We start from the raw sequence: 19,171 nt of genomic DNA, 5'->3' as shown, positions 1-19,171 counted from the left end.
AGTTTCCCCTGGCAGGAAAGACTGGTAATTTCTTTATTATTTATATGAGAAAGGGCACTTTGGGCTTGAATATGATTACGTATTGTAAATGACGTGGAAAATTCCAAAGAAAATTAGTCCAAGACAGATATTAGAATAATAATATATGAGACTTGCACTCAAACCCGGGAACAGATTCCAGGGGTTCAAGAGCCCCCTCACCACATCAAGGTGGTCTCACTTCAAGGGGGCTGTGATTTTATTATGTTGAAATTAATTTCATTCTACGCTTAAATAACTTCACAGCCACTGTGTTGTAACATCAGGCATAATCTAAGGCATAATTTGGGTTTTGGAAAAATTATCCAAGTATTAGCAGTCTGAGGGGACAGGATAGACTTAAGGTAGGTAAAAGTGAATAATGTACTGACAACAGCTTAAGTGGTCACCCATCACAAGGAATTCTCGTGGGGAGTGCAATTTTACATTGATAACTTCTTAAAGAGGCAAACCCAAACTAATAATATGAGAACAGCTATGTACCTGAGTCTGGCTAAGGCCCACCATAGCTGCTAATTCTCCTCGTTCATGTTGAGCTAAATACATGGATCTTTGGAAACGTCTGTTCAGTTGCTGCAGTTGTTGAAAAGTGTAAGAGGACCTTGCTTTACGTGTTGAAGTTGTTGTTGAAGAACCTCCTCCAGCAACCTAAGTGTACATAATTTCTGAACAGTATAGAAAAAACTTTACTTAAACTAATTAAAACTATCAGTGGCACTACTAGATCATAGACAGTAGACTGATCTTTCTTAGATAGTAACCCGCAAAGGTTTTAACCTGGTAAGTATTCACTTTTGGGGTAAGCCCTTTGGGGATTACAGTAAAAACATAACCAAAAGAATATAAATATCATAAAAATAATAAACCAACAAAAAAATATTAGTCCTACACTATCCAGGAAAAAACCCAGTACACTCCCAATTAGGGATGCACACCGATACCGATACCTGTTACATCCATATTACTGTTATTTAGGAGAATATATAGTTACTAAAATTATTCTTGTTCTGTTGTTATTGTATATTAGAGGTTCATAAGTTGAAAGGTCATATAATAATGTTATATAAACAATTTCAAAGTCACAAATTTCATTGAGAAAGAACATCAAGTATAACTATTTAGTACTTAATCCCTTTATTACTGGATACAGTCTGGCCTATATTATGGCTACCATTAGAAGACTTAACAATTTAGGTAAATAGTGCTTACTCGAATTCATGGAGTGACGAGCAATCTGAAATCACTGATATAGTCTGAGTTTTAATTTATATATTGGCTAGAAACAGTTAGCAGACTCATTCATTTAGATAATGAAAGGTTCTGGTGATGAAGGGGTTAATCTTTTTACCTCATTACAAAACATAATATTGCTTTTATTAAGTAATCCCTAGAAAAATGAGATACCAGTACACAAACAAAAATAAGATTACGAAAGGACCAGAGTTTGTTTCTCAGTATAGATCAACAAAACATTCAACACAAAAAAAGCACAAATCACTTTGCAAGTTCTAACTCATATTGGACTTGGACCATCTAAACTAAGTTAAAATTAAAGATAATTTCAATATAATTATCCTAGAAATAAAAAGTGGTACAGAAAATTAATATTATGCCAGCCTAAGAGGACTTTAGATTCCTATACTGATGACAAAAGTATCAGCTGGTATGGGCCATAAATTCACCAATACCGATACTACAAAAACTAGCCGATACCACCGATACCAATACTTGGGAACATCCCTACTTCCAAACATCGACGACAGAATTATCTGAAATTCTGTTTCATCTGGCGATTGATTGATTGATTGATTGATTGATTGTGTCTATTAAACCTGGCATCACAACATCTAGGTAATTGACACTGAAATAGAAAAAATTAAATTTCAAATAAATTTCATATAAAAATATCTATAAATATGTATATAAAAATTTTGTTCATATATATAAGTTCTTACATATACAGTACAATCTAGGATTAAATTACCTACTCTGTCACAACCCAAAGAAAGGAACCTATGTCTCAGATTCCCGAATCTGGGATATTCAATCAGCAAATGTTTCACAGCCAAGGGCACAGTACAGTTCTCGCATTACTATTATTATTATAAAAGTAGTTTAACCAGACCACTGAGCTGATTTTCAGCTCTCTTAGGATGGATGGATGGATGGATGGATGTATGAGTTTTAGGGCAAAAGCCCCAGGCACTGAGGCCAAAGAAGCCATTCAGCGCCGTAATGGAAAGTAAATATTGATTGATTGATTGATACTATATTAATCTAGCATCGCGACAACTAGGTCATTGATGCCGAACTATATATAAAAAGACCCTATAAATTTTAATAATAATAATTAAACAGAGAATTATTTAAAAAATATGATAAAAGATACTGGAAATTATAAAATAAATAATATAAAAATTAATTATATAAAAAAGAAATTATTATATACATATACACATACATACATACATTGCACACATACATACATATATACCATTTCAATAAAAATAAAAACAAGGCGCACACAAGCATTACAGTTTATCTAAAATACCAGTTGAATTGAATATAGGATTTAGGCATTAAGCCAAGCACTGGGGCATCAAAGGCCATTCAGCGCTATATAACAAAATTCATTCAATCATAATATCTGTATACTCACACCATTTACTACCATTTTAACCTTTAACATCAATCGCAACACTTTCATACAATAAAATCTAGATGTGAAATAAATAGGGATTAAAAGGGTAAAATAAATAAATAAATTAATAAAATCAATAATAGCTCGTAATATAACCCAATACTTTGTATAAATTTTCTCAAGTTCAGGGTATTACAGTTTTCCCCCAATATATCTCTCAAAGGTTTGTCCTGGAGTAAATGTGTCCTCCTCTGAAGATTAAAAACAGGACAATCAACTAAAATATGTTTAACATCCATTGTCACTTGACAGGTATTACAGTGAGGGGCCTGTCTCCCTTCCCCACTCTTCATTAAATAATTGTGCGTTGCATGTGTATGGCCAATACGCAGCCTAGTTAAAATAATGGTATCCCTCCTACTTGTAGAATTACAAGATGACCATTTATCCACCAATGGGTGGATTTGTTTCAATTTTGTATTGGTGGTCAGTTCAGACCATCGAGCCTGCCACTTATTTTTACAGTAAAGATGAATCTCACTTTTAAGATCTTTGTAAGGAATACTAAAGGGGGATGGATTACTTAGCCCTGAAGCTTCCTTTGCTGCCTTATCTACTTGTTCATTTCCATCCACCCCAACATGGGCAGAGACCCAACAGAAGTGAACACTGATACTCTTATTAGATTGCAGAAGTACTAACCAGTCCTGCACCTCTTGTACTAGATAATGGCCTGGCATAATTTGTTTTAATGAGAGTAAAACACTATTGGAATCCGTAAAAATTGTATAAAAACTATTTTGGTTGCCATTTTTAAAAATATGTTGGACTGCAGCCGATTTGGAGCCATCTGTAAAAACATGTTTCCCATGATGTTGAGCAGCATGATTTAAAAACTCACTTTTCATTACCCTACTAGGTAAGGTATTTTTCCTCCTGCCGTAAAACATACTTTAACAGGTGGATACACAACGGGGGAGACCTTGGGATATCCTACCTCTGCTATCTGTGCTGTTAACAAGCCTACTTCTCTAGCATCATTTTTCAGCTGTACTTCCAAAGGCTTGGGCACTCTGGATCTGTTAGGAGCCCGATCTAAAGGCGCCCTAACATATTTATAGTTAGGATTGTTTCTCACAGCAAGGGACCTAGCTAAATACCTCAAACTCAACTCCTCTCTGCGAATGGAAAGGGGAGGTATGCCAGAATCCACATAGAGACTGTCAATGGGAGATGTTCTGTAAGCACCTGTGCAGATGCGAAGCCCAGCATTGTGAAGAATATCAAGTTTTCCAAGTAAAGTCTTTGCAGCTGACCCATATATTTGGCATGCATAGTCTAACTTGCTCAGACACAAAGATGTATAAATTCTAAGCAAAGTTGTTCTATCAGCACCCCAATCAAAATGCGATACAACTTTCAGAATGTTCAGTGACTTCTTAACCCTGATAGATAGGTCATTTATATGGGGACCAAATGTCATTTTCTTGTCGAAAATGACTCCAAGAAACTTTATATTATCCTCATATGGCAAAATACAATCATTTAAGAAAAGGGTGGGGATCTCTTCCCTTTTACGAGTACGAGTAAAGCGAATGGCTTTGGTCTTCTGAGGTGAAAACATGAATCCACGAGAATTTGCCAATGCGGATGCAGCATTTATTGCAATTTGAAGATTTTGGCATGCTTGTAGTGCAGATGATCCACTACAGTAAATTGCAAAGTCATCAACAAATAGTGATCCTTGTATGCCAGGAGGTATGTGACTCATGAGACTATTAATAGCAACAGCAAATAAGGTCACACTCAATACGCTGCCTTGGGGGACACCTTCTTCTTGCATGCAGGATGAAGACAGTTCTGACCCTACTCTCACTTTAATTGAGCGGTTTGATAAAAATTCTTCAATAAAAGAGAACATATGTCCTCCTATACCCCACAAGGCCAATTGCTTTAAAATACCACCCCTCCAGGTCGTGTCATATGCTTTTTCGAGGTCAAAAAAGACACCCACCACCTGGTTTTGGTTAGAAAAGGCATTTGAAATTTCCCTTGATAACATCAGCAAAGGTCTAGAGTACTTCAGTTCTTCCTAAAACCAAACTGCCTGTTAGTATAAAAGATTTTTGATTTCTAGATACCACACAAGTCTGTTGTTGATCATTCTCTCAAATAGTTTGCATATGCAACTGGTCAAGGATATGGCCTATAACTAGATGGCAGTTCTGGGTCTTTACCAGACTTGTGGCCTGAATTACAACTGATGTATGCCAGAATCAGGAGATGTATGGGAAGCCCATAGACCATTAAAGGTTTCTAATAAAAATTCCTTGGTATCCACTGGAAGATGTGATATCATTTCATACCGGATGCCATCCTCACCTGGGGCAGTTAAAGAAGAGCTAGAGATAGCATTTTGCATCTCCTCCATACTAAAAGGCAGGTTAAAAGCTTCAGTATTTGAAGAAGCAGGAGGAACAACAGATGTTGATGCTCTAATTTGTTGAAATGCTGGGGAATAGTTGTCAGCACTTGATACATGGGCAAAGTGCTTTGCAAGAACCTCTGCTACATCTTTGGGGTCAGATATATATCTATTATTTTCCCTCTTAATATTGGTAGAGGCTTAGGGACGAATTTGCCTTGAAGTTTTCTAATCTTGTTTCCCATATTTCTTTGAAGGAGTTTTGTATTAATATTAGATATATATTTCTTCCAAGATGCTCTCTTTGCTTTTTTAAAAGTTCTTTTTTTGTTTGGCACAGGCTCTGAGGTACGCTATTTCTATCTGCTACAGAGTTTGTTCTCAAGTATCTTCTGAAGCAAGTTCGGGTCACTTTTCTTGCGTTGGCACATTCTTTACTCCACCAAGGAACTACAGAGCGATGAAGGTAAACCGCATCTTTTAGGTATAAACTTGCTAGCATTAGCATCATAATATTTCAAGATGTTGATAGGCATGCACTAGAGATGTAAATTCATCATACTCTTTATCGGTGTGTGAACACTTTTCATAAGCTGCCCAGTCTGCCTCGTCTATCTTCCATTTTGGTGGACACTGAGAAGGAAGATTATGGACATAATTTAACATTATTGGGCAATGGTCACTGCCATGTAGGTGTTCATTTACTGACCAAAGGTAGTCCAATCGAATGGATGAGGAACAGATTGACAAATCAATGGCTGATGTAGAGTTGTGGATACATCATACCTATTGAGAACCATCATTCATTAGTATTACATCATTGTTGTCGATTAATTCTTCAACAAGATTACCCCATCTATCACATACATTTCCACCCCATAAAGTATGCTTTGCATTAAAATCACCCATCAAAATAAAAGGGGCAGGAAGCTGATTGATCAGGTCTTGGAGGTCAGAAGGGCTAAGCCTTCTTGGATTCCCAGCATGATCTAAGAGGAAAAGTTCTAAAGATGGTTCAATATATAGCGAGCATAAAGTAATTTTTTTTTCCGAATATGAGTTCTAACTGCACATGCCTGTAGTGGTGTATTGAGTGGGATTGTTTCAAATTTTAAGATTGTGAATAAAAAACCTTGTACCACTTGGAGCTCTTGCCAGGCTTGCAAAGGGGGGATCTACAAAAATGATAATGAGTCAGATAAAATGGATTTGTCACGGATCTGGTTGCCTGTAGACAAATTACCTTCGTGTCAAGTCCCTGGTTAAAGTTTTTATTTGCTCAATGCTAGTACTTAGACCTCTGCAATTCCACTGGATAATAGACATACTTTTGTTATTATTTTTCTTTGTCTCATTTGTCTTTTGGGACTTTTCAGATGAAGCCATGTAAGGCCTGGAGATGGAAGGCTTTACTAGGCCACCGCTCTTCTTTTCTTTCTTTCTGTGATCTTTATACAAGTCAACCTTGGGATCATGAGCAGTAGGGCACTTACCTGATTTGGATGAAGGTGAGGAGATGGGGACTTTTCCTCTTTGGAAGATCTTGTTTTCTAATCTCCATCAAATCAGGTAGAGATTCTGCCGGAGACAATACATTTTGAGGTGGTGGAAGCCGCATTGGCTTCCTTGGAGGATTGTGCTAGAACTTCACAGTTCGAGCACTTGGCCCAGAAGGAGAGATGCTCCTATCGGTGACACTACTTTTGGTGTGGTGGAAACCATCTTGACCTCTCTGGAGGTTTGTGCTCTGGCTTTTATAAGCTGAGCACTTGACCCAGATGGCTGGGCTACTACCACTAAGGGAGATGCACCTGACGGGCCAGGTGCTACCACTGGTCCCCCTGTGGTAGTAAGGGGTAGTGGATTATAATCTTTTGGTGGCATCTTAACCGCTTGAGCAAAATTAAGTTGTCGATTGAGTAAATGCTTTGCATAACCTACACTAATATGTTCAGCATTTGCTTTCAAGATGGCAGCTTCTTCTTTCTTGTATTCTCTACAAATTTTATCATTTGATTTATGATGATCTTTTACAGTTTGCACAGGTTGTATCTCTGTTGCATTGGCCATGTTCTAACGAAGAACAGTTAATACAGATCTTCGTATTATTGCAGTACCGGGAAGGGTGACCGTACTTGAAACAATTAAAGCATTGTAAAGGCTAGGTTTATATTCTCGAACACGTACTTTTTCATTCTCAATAATTATATGATCTGGTATGACAGGGGTTTCAAATGTTAAAACTACCATGCTTGTTTGAGGGATCTTACTTACTTTCCAAACATTAGCAGGGCACATGTCCAGAATTTCTGGTTCTGAAAATTCATATAGATCTTTATCAAAAATTACTCCCTTACCATAGCTGAAGCTCATATGTGGTTTAATATCCTTAATAGGATCAATTTCTGCAATCTTCATGCCACAAAGCATGTGAGCTTGAGTATCTGATTTTGCATTAATCAAAACAGATTGCTTACCGTATCTACTAATATCCTTACTTTTAATTAAACCAACTTTTTTTTGTATAAATTTACTCATCTTATAATAGTTATAATTTTCTATCTTCCCAGATGCAATTATCCATGTTGGGGGCTTGGGGGTTCTTACTTCTGGAAGTCCATGCTCTATTTCTTTTTCCAACCATTCTTCTGGTTTATATACCTCTAGGTGTCTTGGTGCTTTATCACATAGAGCCCCAGAAATCAAACAATTGTCAATTCTTAAGCTCTCTAAATTTTTATTTGCTTCTAAAGCAATCTCAAAACTTGTTGAAAATTATTTTACCCAAGCTTCCCAAAAGCCTTTACTATCATTAAGCTCCATTAAAATTTCTTTGATTGCCCCAAATCTACAGAAGGCTTCATGAATTATGTCATAGCTACAACCAATTGGTATGTTTTTTAAGTGGAGAATTTTCAGATTTTTTGTTGTATCTGGTAATGAGCCAGAACCAGAGAGTAAAGTATTACTGTTACTACAAGAATTATTTTCCACCAGTGCCGATAAATTGTCTTTAACAACACTGGTCAGAGCAGTATTGTTGGAGGAATCCTTTTTATTGCCGAGGTTGTCAACAGGGCTTTCCTTATTTAAACAAGCCGAAGTCGTCTCTAGTGTCATGGGGTCACATTTTCCGGGGGACTGAGTTCCAGAGTCATATTCCATTTTTCGTTTTTTTTTTTTTTTTTTTTTTTTTTGAAATTACAGAGAAACCAACTGCAAGCCATGGTAAAAACTGGGTCTCCTCTCAAAGACTTCCCCCTCACCAAAGACACACAGCAGAGACCAACTCCCATATGTCCACTCCCTACCCTACCCCTAAGGGATGGCTCTAACATAACATGATTGGCTCAAGTGTAAGCAAAACTCGCTTGATAGGACCGAGGGCATAGCTAGTATGCAATCATCCCCACTCATGTTATTTTAGAGGGCAATCCGGATCAATTGCCGAGAGTCCTACCGTGGAGACTATACCTCCCCAGATTCCGTAGGCAAGTCCCCACATGTAGTCCTGCCCCAATAAATATTGATGTGGAATCACATCAATATCCTCAGGGTCCAAACATAATCGAGCGGCGGACCAAACCGCTACAGTCCCTGCCATTTGGATCAAGGTAAAGCCTAAGTTCAGAGACCCAGCTCCTACCTAACCTACACGAGGGTTTTAGTGAAGAGAAGGAGGACAGCTAGGGGGAGCAACTGAGCGAAAGAAAGTAAGAGATTGAAAGATGATCAAGTAAGAGAAAAATTGAGACATTTAGATTCAAACTAGGAGATAATTCTCCCAGTTCGAAAGCCCTCTTGCCCGCTACACATTTTCAACCATAGGTTGGAAATGCGTAACTCCGTCAAGGCAGTCTCAAATCAAGAGGGTCTAAAATACCAGTGTTAAAAAGAAATCCAAACAAGCCAGTCATGTTAAAAATCCCATTTGCTCCTAAAATTTTTGATAACTTAAAAAACATTATTCTCCTTCCCATAATATAGATATTGATTGCGCTGTTCCACAAAACTGGGGCACTCAACCAGCAAGTGCATAACAGTCAGTGGAACCAGGCAATCCTCACAGTATGGTTCGTGATCACGATTCATCAAGTAGGAATGTATCAGGCTAGTATGTCCAATACGTAGGTGGCACGGAGCTGTTTCAAACCTTCTGGGCATAAAATTGTACAGCCAAGGATTGATTGCAGGTGCAATAGCTCTCAGTTTTACATTTGTAGTTAAATTTGCCCAAATATTTTGCCAAAGTACTTTATGCTTCTCTCTAATTGGAGTATATAAATCTCTGCACGGCAGCTTGAATGATCTGGGCTCAATACGAGAAACCGCCTCTTTGGCAATTGCATCAGCGCGTTCATTTCCGGATATTCCAACGTGTGCTGGAACCCAACAAAATTCAATATTAAAACCCCTCCGCTTAGCTAAAAATAACCATTCTAGAATACTTAAAACTACTGGATGTTTGGAATAAAAATCTTTCAGTGACTCTAGACCGCTTCTAGAGTCACAGTACACAATAAAATTCTTATCACTACTTTTTAAAACTTCTTTGACAGTATTAGAATTCCATATAATTCTGCAGTAAATGCAGATGCATTACTTGAGAGCCTTCCACTACACTCAAAGGACGGAAAATCTATGCTAAAACCAGCGCCTGCACTGGTTTTGGATCCATCGGTAAAAACTGGGATAAAATTGTCATGTTGTGACATATGATCTAAAAAGGTATAACATAATATTTTATCAAGAGACATTCTTCTTTGGTTGATTATAGTAGTTACAAAACTCTACTGCTGGGAATTTCCAAGGGGGAGATACAGATGCCTTCACCGGTAGTACACATTTGTCTGGAATGTTCAAGTCTTGGAGGGTTGATTTCAGTCTGAAGGCATATGGACGTGGCATCTTTGGATGACTTTCATAAAAGCTATCAAATCTTCCATTTCTTAGTGACTGGCATACTAGGGATCCAGGAAGTCTTTGGAATCTGAACTAGCTTTGAGCCAGAAGAGCCTGGTAATGTAAGGCTAGGGGCATTTCCCCAGCATCTACTAAAATACTTTCTATAGGGGAAGTCCTAAAAACTCCAGTAGCAATCCTAATTCCAGTATGGTGAATGGAGTCTAAAATCTTAAGGCGACTTGGGGTAGCCGAGGTGTAAACTTCACATCCATATGTTAATTCTGATAAAACCAAGGCTTTATACAATCTCAATAACTGGAGTCTATCTGCTCCCCAAGATGTAGTACTTGACAAAACTTTCAAGATATCCAAGGATTTTCTGCACTTAGCCCTGAGATTTAGGATATGGGGAAGCCATGTCAACAGAGTATCAAACATCATTCCTAAAAACCTTGTTTCGTTAACACAAGATATTCTCTGGCCATTTACATATAAATCTGGGTCTGCATGTATCCCTCTAATTCTGCAGAAATGCATGGCTACAGTCTTTGATGAAAATAATCTGAAACCATGCACTTTAGCCCATTTCACTATCTTATTTATTACTATTTGTAGATGACGTTCTGCTACTGACATACGTGCAGCTGCAAAAGATAAAGAAAAGTCATCCACAAAGAGAGTGTGCATAACATCAGCAGGTATTTGCTTTACTATGTCATTAATTACTAGAGCAAAAAGTGTTACACTTAACACACTGCCCTGAGGAACACCTTCTTCTTGTTTACATACTTCATACAGAACTGCTCCTACATGTACTTGAAAATGAAAATTTTTTAAGAATAGCTTAATAATAATAGATCATTCTCCTCTTAAACCATATTCATGGACTACTTTCAGAATTCCATACTGCCACATAGTATCATACGCTTTTTCCAAGTCGAAGAAAACCGTGATAAAGTGGTGCTTAGAAGCAAAGGCTTCACATATTGCAGACTCCATTCTAACTAAGATATCAACAGTGGATCGCATACTGTGGAAACCACAATGGGCCGGAGAGAAAAAGTTTCCTCGCTCTAAATACCACACTAAACGAGCATTCACCATTTTCTCCATTAGTTTACACAAACAAGATGTTAGGGCAATTGGACGATAATTTCCTACGAAAGAACTATCCTTTCCAGGCTTGACAAAAGGAAGGACTCTTGCTAGTTCCCAACATAAAGGGTAGTAATGTTCTTTGTAAAAAGTTAAATCGTTTATTATACTTAGGATAAATCTTTTAGTATTCTGAGCAGCATGCTTGATCATAGAATATGAAATTTCATCAGGACCAGGAGCAGATTCTTTAAAACTTTTAGAGAGGCAATTCAAATTCTCTCATAGTAAATGGAATATTATAAGACTCCTCTTTATTTGTTGTGAAATCAAGATATTACTGTTCCATTTGTTTTCTGCTGTTTGCATATGGTTTCTCATTATCTTTTTTAGATATTTTAGCAAAATGTAGGGCATACTCATTTGACACTACTTTTGGATCTCCTACATTTATGCCATTTATTTTTAACACAGGTGGTTGGCTAGGTACAAACTTTCCTGCTATTTTCCTTATCTTCTTCCACACTAAAGTGATGGGAGTTTTGCAATTTATGGAAGAAATGAAGTTTATCCAAGATTTTCTTCATGCATTTTTAATTTCAAACCTAAACTTTGCCCTAGCCTTACGAAATTCTACCAGATAATAGTTACATTTTCGTCTTTTATACCTAGTAAAACAAGATCTCATAGTTCTAAGGGTTTCATGGCATTTTTTTGACCACCATGGTACTGGTTGGCGCATAAATAGACCTGATGTTCTTGGAAGTGACCGAAGTCCAGCTGCAAATAAAGTAGTTATTAACAATTCAATAGCATCCTCAATGCATTCAAATTCCTCTGCTGTAGCTTCGATTGAACTATGCTCTTCAAAATTTGCCCAGTCAGCTCTTTTTACACTCCAACGGAGTAATCTTTAACATGGAGGACTTGATCCTGTGCTAACAACCTATCATCGATCACTCGCCAATTGAAGTCCATAATGGCATCGGGACTACATATTGACAAGTCGATGGCTGTTAAAGTACCGGTCTGTACATGGAAATGGGTGGGTTCTCCAGTGTTTAGAACACCAACTTTTTTACTTTCAATAATGGCTGACAGGCAATTTCCTCTCTCATTAGTAATTAAATCCTCCCATAAAGGATTTCTTCCATTCATATCACCTAGGATGATGAAAGACAAAGGAAGCTGTCTGATGAGATTACAGAAATCAGTACTAGGGAAAGCTACATTTGGTGGAAGATATACAGAACAAATTGTATATTTACAAGCCAGAAACACTTGCACCGCAACAGCTTGCAAAGAATGAATGAATAATTAGTAATTATCTGGCGTCGTGACTACCAGGATCATTAACGTCGAATGAAGCCATTTTAGTCAACCTATTTGGGAAAAATCCACGCACACATCATATTGTTATTATTAAAGAAAGGAGTTTTACCAGTCCAATGAGTCAAACTTGACTCTCACAGGGCTGGCCCGAAAAAAATCGGGATATAAATAATTCTAAAATTTATCAAAAAAAAAAAAAAAAAAAAAAAAAAAATTACATATATATAAACATATATAATCTATTTATCTTCAAATATAGTACTAAATCTAAGTGAAAAAATGAATGAATAAATAAATATATATATGAAATCTAAGCGATAAAAAGAATTAACTATATATTAAATACGCACACATCATAAAAACTTAAAATCCCGTATCAGTTATTATACTATAGCTAGCGCAAAGATGCTACTTATGCATTAAACACCACCAAAACTACAATATTATTATTACTATTATTATAAAATAGTTTAACCAGACCATCGAGCTGACCCTCAGCTCCCACAAGGTCGGCCAAAAGGATTAGATAAAATGCAAGGTCCAGGTCAAAGGCCACAATCTGGAACCAAACAGGTCATGTAGGATAATAAATAATAAATTAAGATTAAATAAAAAACTGCACAGAGGCAAAGGCTTTCATACTAGAACACAGACAGGCAATAAATACATTTACTCACGTTTCCATACATTCATTCTTAAAAAACCAAAGCTAAAAACTACACACATACATAAAAGCAAAATACCTAAATTTCGTTAAAAACTCCAACTTCTTTTAAAAATTCTACAACACACTCATAATCATACTGCGCTTCTTCACCCAATATCTTCGCCAAACTGTAATTACCATCTCTATCTCTTTTGTCTTTAAAGTGCTGCTCTCTCAGTTCCCGATGACTAGGACATTCAACTAGTAAATGCTTAATAGTCATCGGGACGAGACAGTCATCACAGAAAGGTTGGTAATCACCACTCATGAGATACCCATGTGTCAATCTTGTATGTCCTATACGGAGGCGGCATATCGTTACTTCCCATTTCCTAGGCATAGATTCATATTTCCAAGGGTGTGTACGTGTGGCAAACTCTTTCATTTTATTTAGTCCTGCTTCGTTCCATTGCTGTTCCCATAATCTTGCAATGAACTTTGATATAATAGGAAAAAAGTCTCTATATGGTACAGCAATTGGTCTTGGTATCATATTGGTTGCTGCTGATTTAGCTAGTTGGTCTGCTTTTTCATTTCCATATATATTTACGTGCGCTGGGACCCAGCAAAAAGATATAGTAATCCCTCTACGCTGATGTAGAAATACCCACTGTGAGATTTTCAATGTAATTGGATGATCAGTATTAAAAATTTCAAGTGCCTGTAATGCACTTTTGGAATCACAAAAGATGGTGATATTAGTGGAATTCTGGAGGGTTGCAATATGTTCCAATGCTGTTAAAATTCCATACAGTTCCGCTGTGAAGTTCGATGCTACGATGGGTAGTGCTCCTCTGCGGCTAAAATCATCACTAAAAACTCCATATCCGACTCCATCATCAGTTTTGGAGCCATCAATAAAAACAAATGTACAGCCTGAGTGCTCTGCAGTATGTTCTAAAAATAGTGCTCTAATTTCTGTATCTGATTTTTCTCTTTTAATACCTTTAAAATATTTACAAAATTTAATTACAGGTAATTTCCATGCTGGGGTAATTGGTAAATTAACTGGACATACAGGATTTCTTGACATATTCATTTTTTCAAAGATCTTTTTCACTCTAAAACTAAAAGGCTTAGGAAACCTTGGATGATTTTCATAAAATTTGTTGAAAGAATTTCTATTTGCTGCTTCAAAGGCTTTAGAGTTGGGGATTCTCTGAACCCTAAACCAAAATCTGATAATTGATGATTGGCGATATAACTCTAGTGGGATTTCTCCCGCATCAACTAACAAACTTAAGATGGGCACCTGTTGCCAAGCGTATACCAGTATGATGTACTGAATCTAAGATAGCAAGACGATTAGATGAAGCAGAAGAATATATTTCACATCCATAAAGTAACTTTGAAATAATTAGTGATTTGTGTAGTTTTATAACTGTCTGCCTGTCTGCACCCCAGTTGGTATTAGATAATACTTTCAAAATACTTAAAAGCTTCAAGGCACTTGGTTTTAATATGTTTCAGATGGGGAAGCCAATTGAGTTTTTTACCGAATATGAGGCCTAAGAAGCGTACCTCTTCAACACAGGGTATTCTATGGTTGTACAGATAAAGGTCTGGGTCGGGGTGTACTCCCCGAAGGTGGCAAAAATGCATAACAGTAGTCTTACTGGCTGATATTTTAAATCCCTGTTGTTCAGCCCAGTTTACTATCTTATTTATTGTCAATTGTAATTTCCTCTCTGCAACTGACATTCGTGATGCAGCAACAGATATTGAAAGATCGTCTACGAATAGGGCACTCAATACATCTTTGGGTATAACAGACGCGACTCCATTTATTGCTAACGCAAAAAGTGTGACACTAAACACACTCCCTTGTGGGACACCCTCTTCTTGGCATCTTCTATCTGATAATGTGCTGCCCACTTTAACTTGAAAATATCTACATTTCAAGAATGCTTTAATGAATAGGGGCAATTTTCCTCGTAGACCACAGGTATGAATTGTTTTAAGAATGCCATGCCTCCAAGCAGTATCATAAGCTTTCTCAATAAAAAAAAAAAAAATAGTTATATGGTGCTGCTTGGAGGCAAATGCTTCACATATGGAGGTTTCCAGGTGCAGTAGGACATCTTCTGCCGAGTGCATTTTTCTAAATCCATATTGGGAGGGTGAGAAAATATCATTACGCTCTAAATACCAGACAAATCTTGTATTCACCATTTTTTCCATTAACTTGCATAAACAAGTTAGTGCTATTGGTCGATAACTAGCCACTGAAAAAGGGTCTTTACCTGGTTTAACAAAAGGTAATACAAAAGCCAATTCCCATATGACTGGGTAGCTACTTTCATGCCATAATCTGTTAATTATACTTATTATAAATAGTTTTGTATTTTTTGAAATATGCCTAAACATTTGATAGGGAATTTCATCTGGACCAGGGGCAGTGTTAGTGCTGCTGGCTAGGGCAGCATCAAATTCCCTTTCTGTAAAGGGTAAATTATATGGCTCTATCTTATCTGTGAAAAAGTCTAATCGCAGTTGTTCCTCTCTTCTTCTATATTGATATCCAGGGGAACTGTCAAATTTTTTTTAAACTTGGGCAAAATGATCGGCGAGTTTATCACTTACATCTTTTGCGTTGGCGATGAGGTTGTCATTAACTTTAAGTACTGGGGGAGGACTGGGAGTAAATTTCCCAGCAATCTTTTTTATTTTCTTCCATATACTGCAGATAGGTGTTCGTTGGTTAATAGACGATACAAATGACGCCCATGACTGCCTTCTAGCAGTTTTCATTGCCTTTTGAAAACGCGCTCTATTCTGTTTGTATATTATCATGTTTGCTATAGTTCGGTGTCTACGATAACGTGTAAGTGATGTTCTTGTGACTCGGTGTAACAGTGCGAGCTCTTCACACCACCACGGGACTGGGCGTCACCTAAAAAGACCTGTAGTTTTTGGTATAGAATGTATACCTGCTGTATGGAATGTCCCATTTAATAAATCGATTGCATCATCTGCCGTTGGGAAGTCATTTGCATCACTTTCTATTTCGCTTAGCTCTTGAAATTTGTTCCAATCTGCTTTTTCAACATTCCACCTTGGAGATCTTTGAACTGGTGGGTCATCATTGGAATTTATTATTATGGGAGCATGGTCACTGCTTTGCCAGTCATCATTCGTCTTCCATCTGAAATCCATCGTGCAATTGGAACTAGATATTGTAAGGTCTAAGCATGAGACTGTACCTGTCTGGATATGATAATGAGTGGGTTCTCCAGTATTTAAAAGTCCTAAATATTCATTTTCTATTATGGAAGCTATAATATTCCCTTTTTGATTTGATGTCACATCTCCCCATAAAGGATGTCTGCCACTGAAGTCTCCCATGAGAAGAAATGGTCGTGGAAGCTGATGAAGTAAATCAATTAGTTCTTCTCGAGTAATGGGATTGTTTGTTGGAAGATAAAGGGAACAGAGTGTGTATTTTCGTCTTAGGTGAATTTGAACCGCAACAGCCTGTAAAGGTGTATTTAGTGGGATTGGAAAATGAGGAAGGTCCCTGCGAACATATATAAGGCAACCTCCATGTCTTCCCACTTCCAAATTATATTGTGTTCTATATGATATATAGTCTCTAGGGCAAGGTATGTGGACATCAAGCACTGTTTCTTGTAAACATACAGCAATAGGGGAGTATTTATAGAATAACACTTTAAGTTCCTCATATTTTGCACAAAGTCCCTGACAATTCCACTGTAAAATTGAAGAGAATATGTCTAGGTTTTGGAGGGTAGTCCTCTATTCAAGGTCATTTTTGAATGTTTAGTGGATGGGAAGCTTTGCTTGTAAGTTTTTGATGACGATTGTTTTTCTTCGCCAGCTTGCTCATTGATTTTGGTTTTATCTTTTGTTGGAGTTAGTGGAGGAGAGGATGAGGGTGTTCTTACCCTCTTCATTTGTTTTTTTCCTTCTAATTCCATTAAATCAGGCAGAGATTCTGCCTGAGATAATGCAAAAGGAGGAGTAGAGGGAGGTTTGAGGAAGATATCCAGTTTGTTATATGGAATGTTTATTTTATCCGTCTTCGCCGATTGTGTTCTAACCTTACTAGGCTGAGCACTTGGCCCAGTATGTCGGGCCACAGGAGTAGAAGCATCCTTTATTGAGGATGAGGAAGGATCAGCAGATTGGAGTGGAGCCCTAGTGGTGGAATATTATTATTATTATTATTATTATTAAAGTAGTTTCATCAGACCACTGAGCTGACTTTCAGCTCTCATAGGGCTGGCCCGAAGGATTAGATTAAAATAAAATAAAAAACCATGTCTAGGACAGAGGCAAAGCTCTGGAACCTAAGTGTTTTTCGGTGTCATGACAAATGTTTGAAAATTAAACTAAAAACTGCACAAAGGCACACACTCACACGGGAACACCAGGGGGCCTCCCGTGCCCCCACCAGGGGGGGCACGGGGTACCCCACTAGAGGGGGTGTGGAAAACCCCACCAGCGGGGCACTGGGGAGCCCCACCAGAAGGGGCACCAGAAGAAGCAGTATTCAATTGTTGTGCCTTCCAGGCATCCGAATAAGTTTTCCTGCCCAACAGCTTCTTGGCCTGTCCCACACTGATGTGTTCGTCAAGAGATTCTAGTAATGCATCTTGTTCTTTCTTGAATGCACTACATTTCTTATCACGGGCTCAATGTTCACCCTTACAGTTTACGCAAATTACTGGTCCAGAACATTCCTCGTGCTCAAGCTGGCCACACGATTCACAGAGTTTATTTCTGATGCAAACGTTAGAGAAGTATCCAAAACCAAAACATTTAAAGCACTGGCGCACTCTCGGTCTATAAGGATGAACTTACATGATTTCACTATCAAGAATAATTTCAGATGGCAGAGAAGAACTTTTAAATGTTAAAATAAGCATCGATGGGCGGGGCACTTTAAAAACCTTCCAAACCACATCTGGACACATTTCCAAAATTTCCTCCTCATCCATTTCATGTAGATCTTCATTAAATATAACACCCTTCGCATAACTAAAATTATAGTGAGGTTTTACCTCTTTTATCATACCTTCAGGATCAAGCTTCAAATTTAGGAGCATTATCGATTGAATATCTGTCTTGGTATGAACTAAAAAACTATTACGCCCAAAGCGAGTTAATTCAGGACTCCCAACATTGCCGATCTTCTGGCTTACCAACCTCGTCACTTTGAAGAGGTTGCCACTCTCACCATGTGTTGTAATAATTAACCACTTAGCTGGGTCTAGTGATCTGGAGGTTTTACTTATTTTATTCGAATCTTTAGTTTCATTTGGTGGTTTATAAATCTGAAGATACCTAGGGACCTCTTTTGCCTCTACAAGTCCAACACTCAATGAATCTGATCTGAACTCTCTGTAGGCTCTGTGAGCTTCCGATTCGTTATTGAAAAATACCCAGATTTTAAAAAACCATAATTTTTGCCAAGTCTATTCCTTACTTCTTTTACTTTACCAAATTTACAAAATTCATTAAATACTGTTTCATAATTCCAGTCTAAAGGGACTGGTTTCACACATAAAATGTTTGTAACAAGGTCCTTTGAAAAAGGCTCCAAAGTCACAATGGAGGAAATACCAGAATTTTCCTTGTCCTTATCCTTGCCTAAGTCGTCAACAGAAGGTTTTAATGTCTCCATAAGACGTAGAATTGATTCGTCCAGGTAGCCCCCCACCCACCATGGAGCCACATTTAGAGGACAGTGTTATCCCATACAGGGCTGCGCTAGGGGTACCACCCAGATATACACCCCACCCTCAGTGCTTAAGGCGTCATGATGTCCGTCGAGATCAGACCCAGCACTAAGAGCAGGGTTTGACATATAAACTTTCCCCTCGCTCGACCACGTTAGGTACTCGAGTTCTACGGGTGAGGTGGCATGCCAACCATCCTTACCCTCCACCAAATCCAATGAACAAGTCTAAATCATGTCCAAAACCAATCAAAAAGTCATCAACATAAAATCCGTACCTTATAGGGGGAGGAAGCAGAAGGATGAAAAGTTTTAGTAAAAGGAAAA

At 37.7% G+C, this 19,171-nt stretch overlaps 1 protein-coding gene across 1 annotated transcript in view; it reads right to left on the bottom strand.

Moving 5' to 3' along the window:
- Positions 1-477: 477 nt before the first annotated feature.
- The window catches only part of LOC135218891 (homeobox protein DLL homolog), a 354,620-nt gene continuing 335,926 nt past the window's right edge, over positions 478-19,171 (bottom strand). Inside the window, exon 4 of the mRNA XM_064255337.1 lies at positions 478-687. Coding sequence (XP_064111407.1) covers positions 478-687 — 210 coding nt within the window. The remainder of the gene's footprint in view (positions 688-19,171) is intronic.

Source organism: Macrobrachium nipponense, chromosome 1, assembly GCF_015104395.2.
Source record: "Macrobrachium nipponense isolate FS-2020 chromosome 1, ASM1510439v2, whole genome shotgun sequence".
NCBI classification, from domain to species: domain Eukaryota; kingdom Metazoa; phylum Arthropoda; class Malacostraca; order Decapoda; family Palaemonidae; genus Macrobrachium; species Macrobrachium nipponense.
The sequence above is the reverse complement of the archived record's forward strand: the minus strand, read 5'-3'. Positions and strand labels throughout refer to the sequence as shown.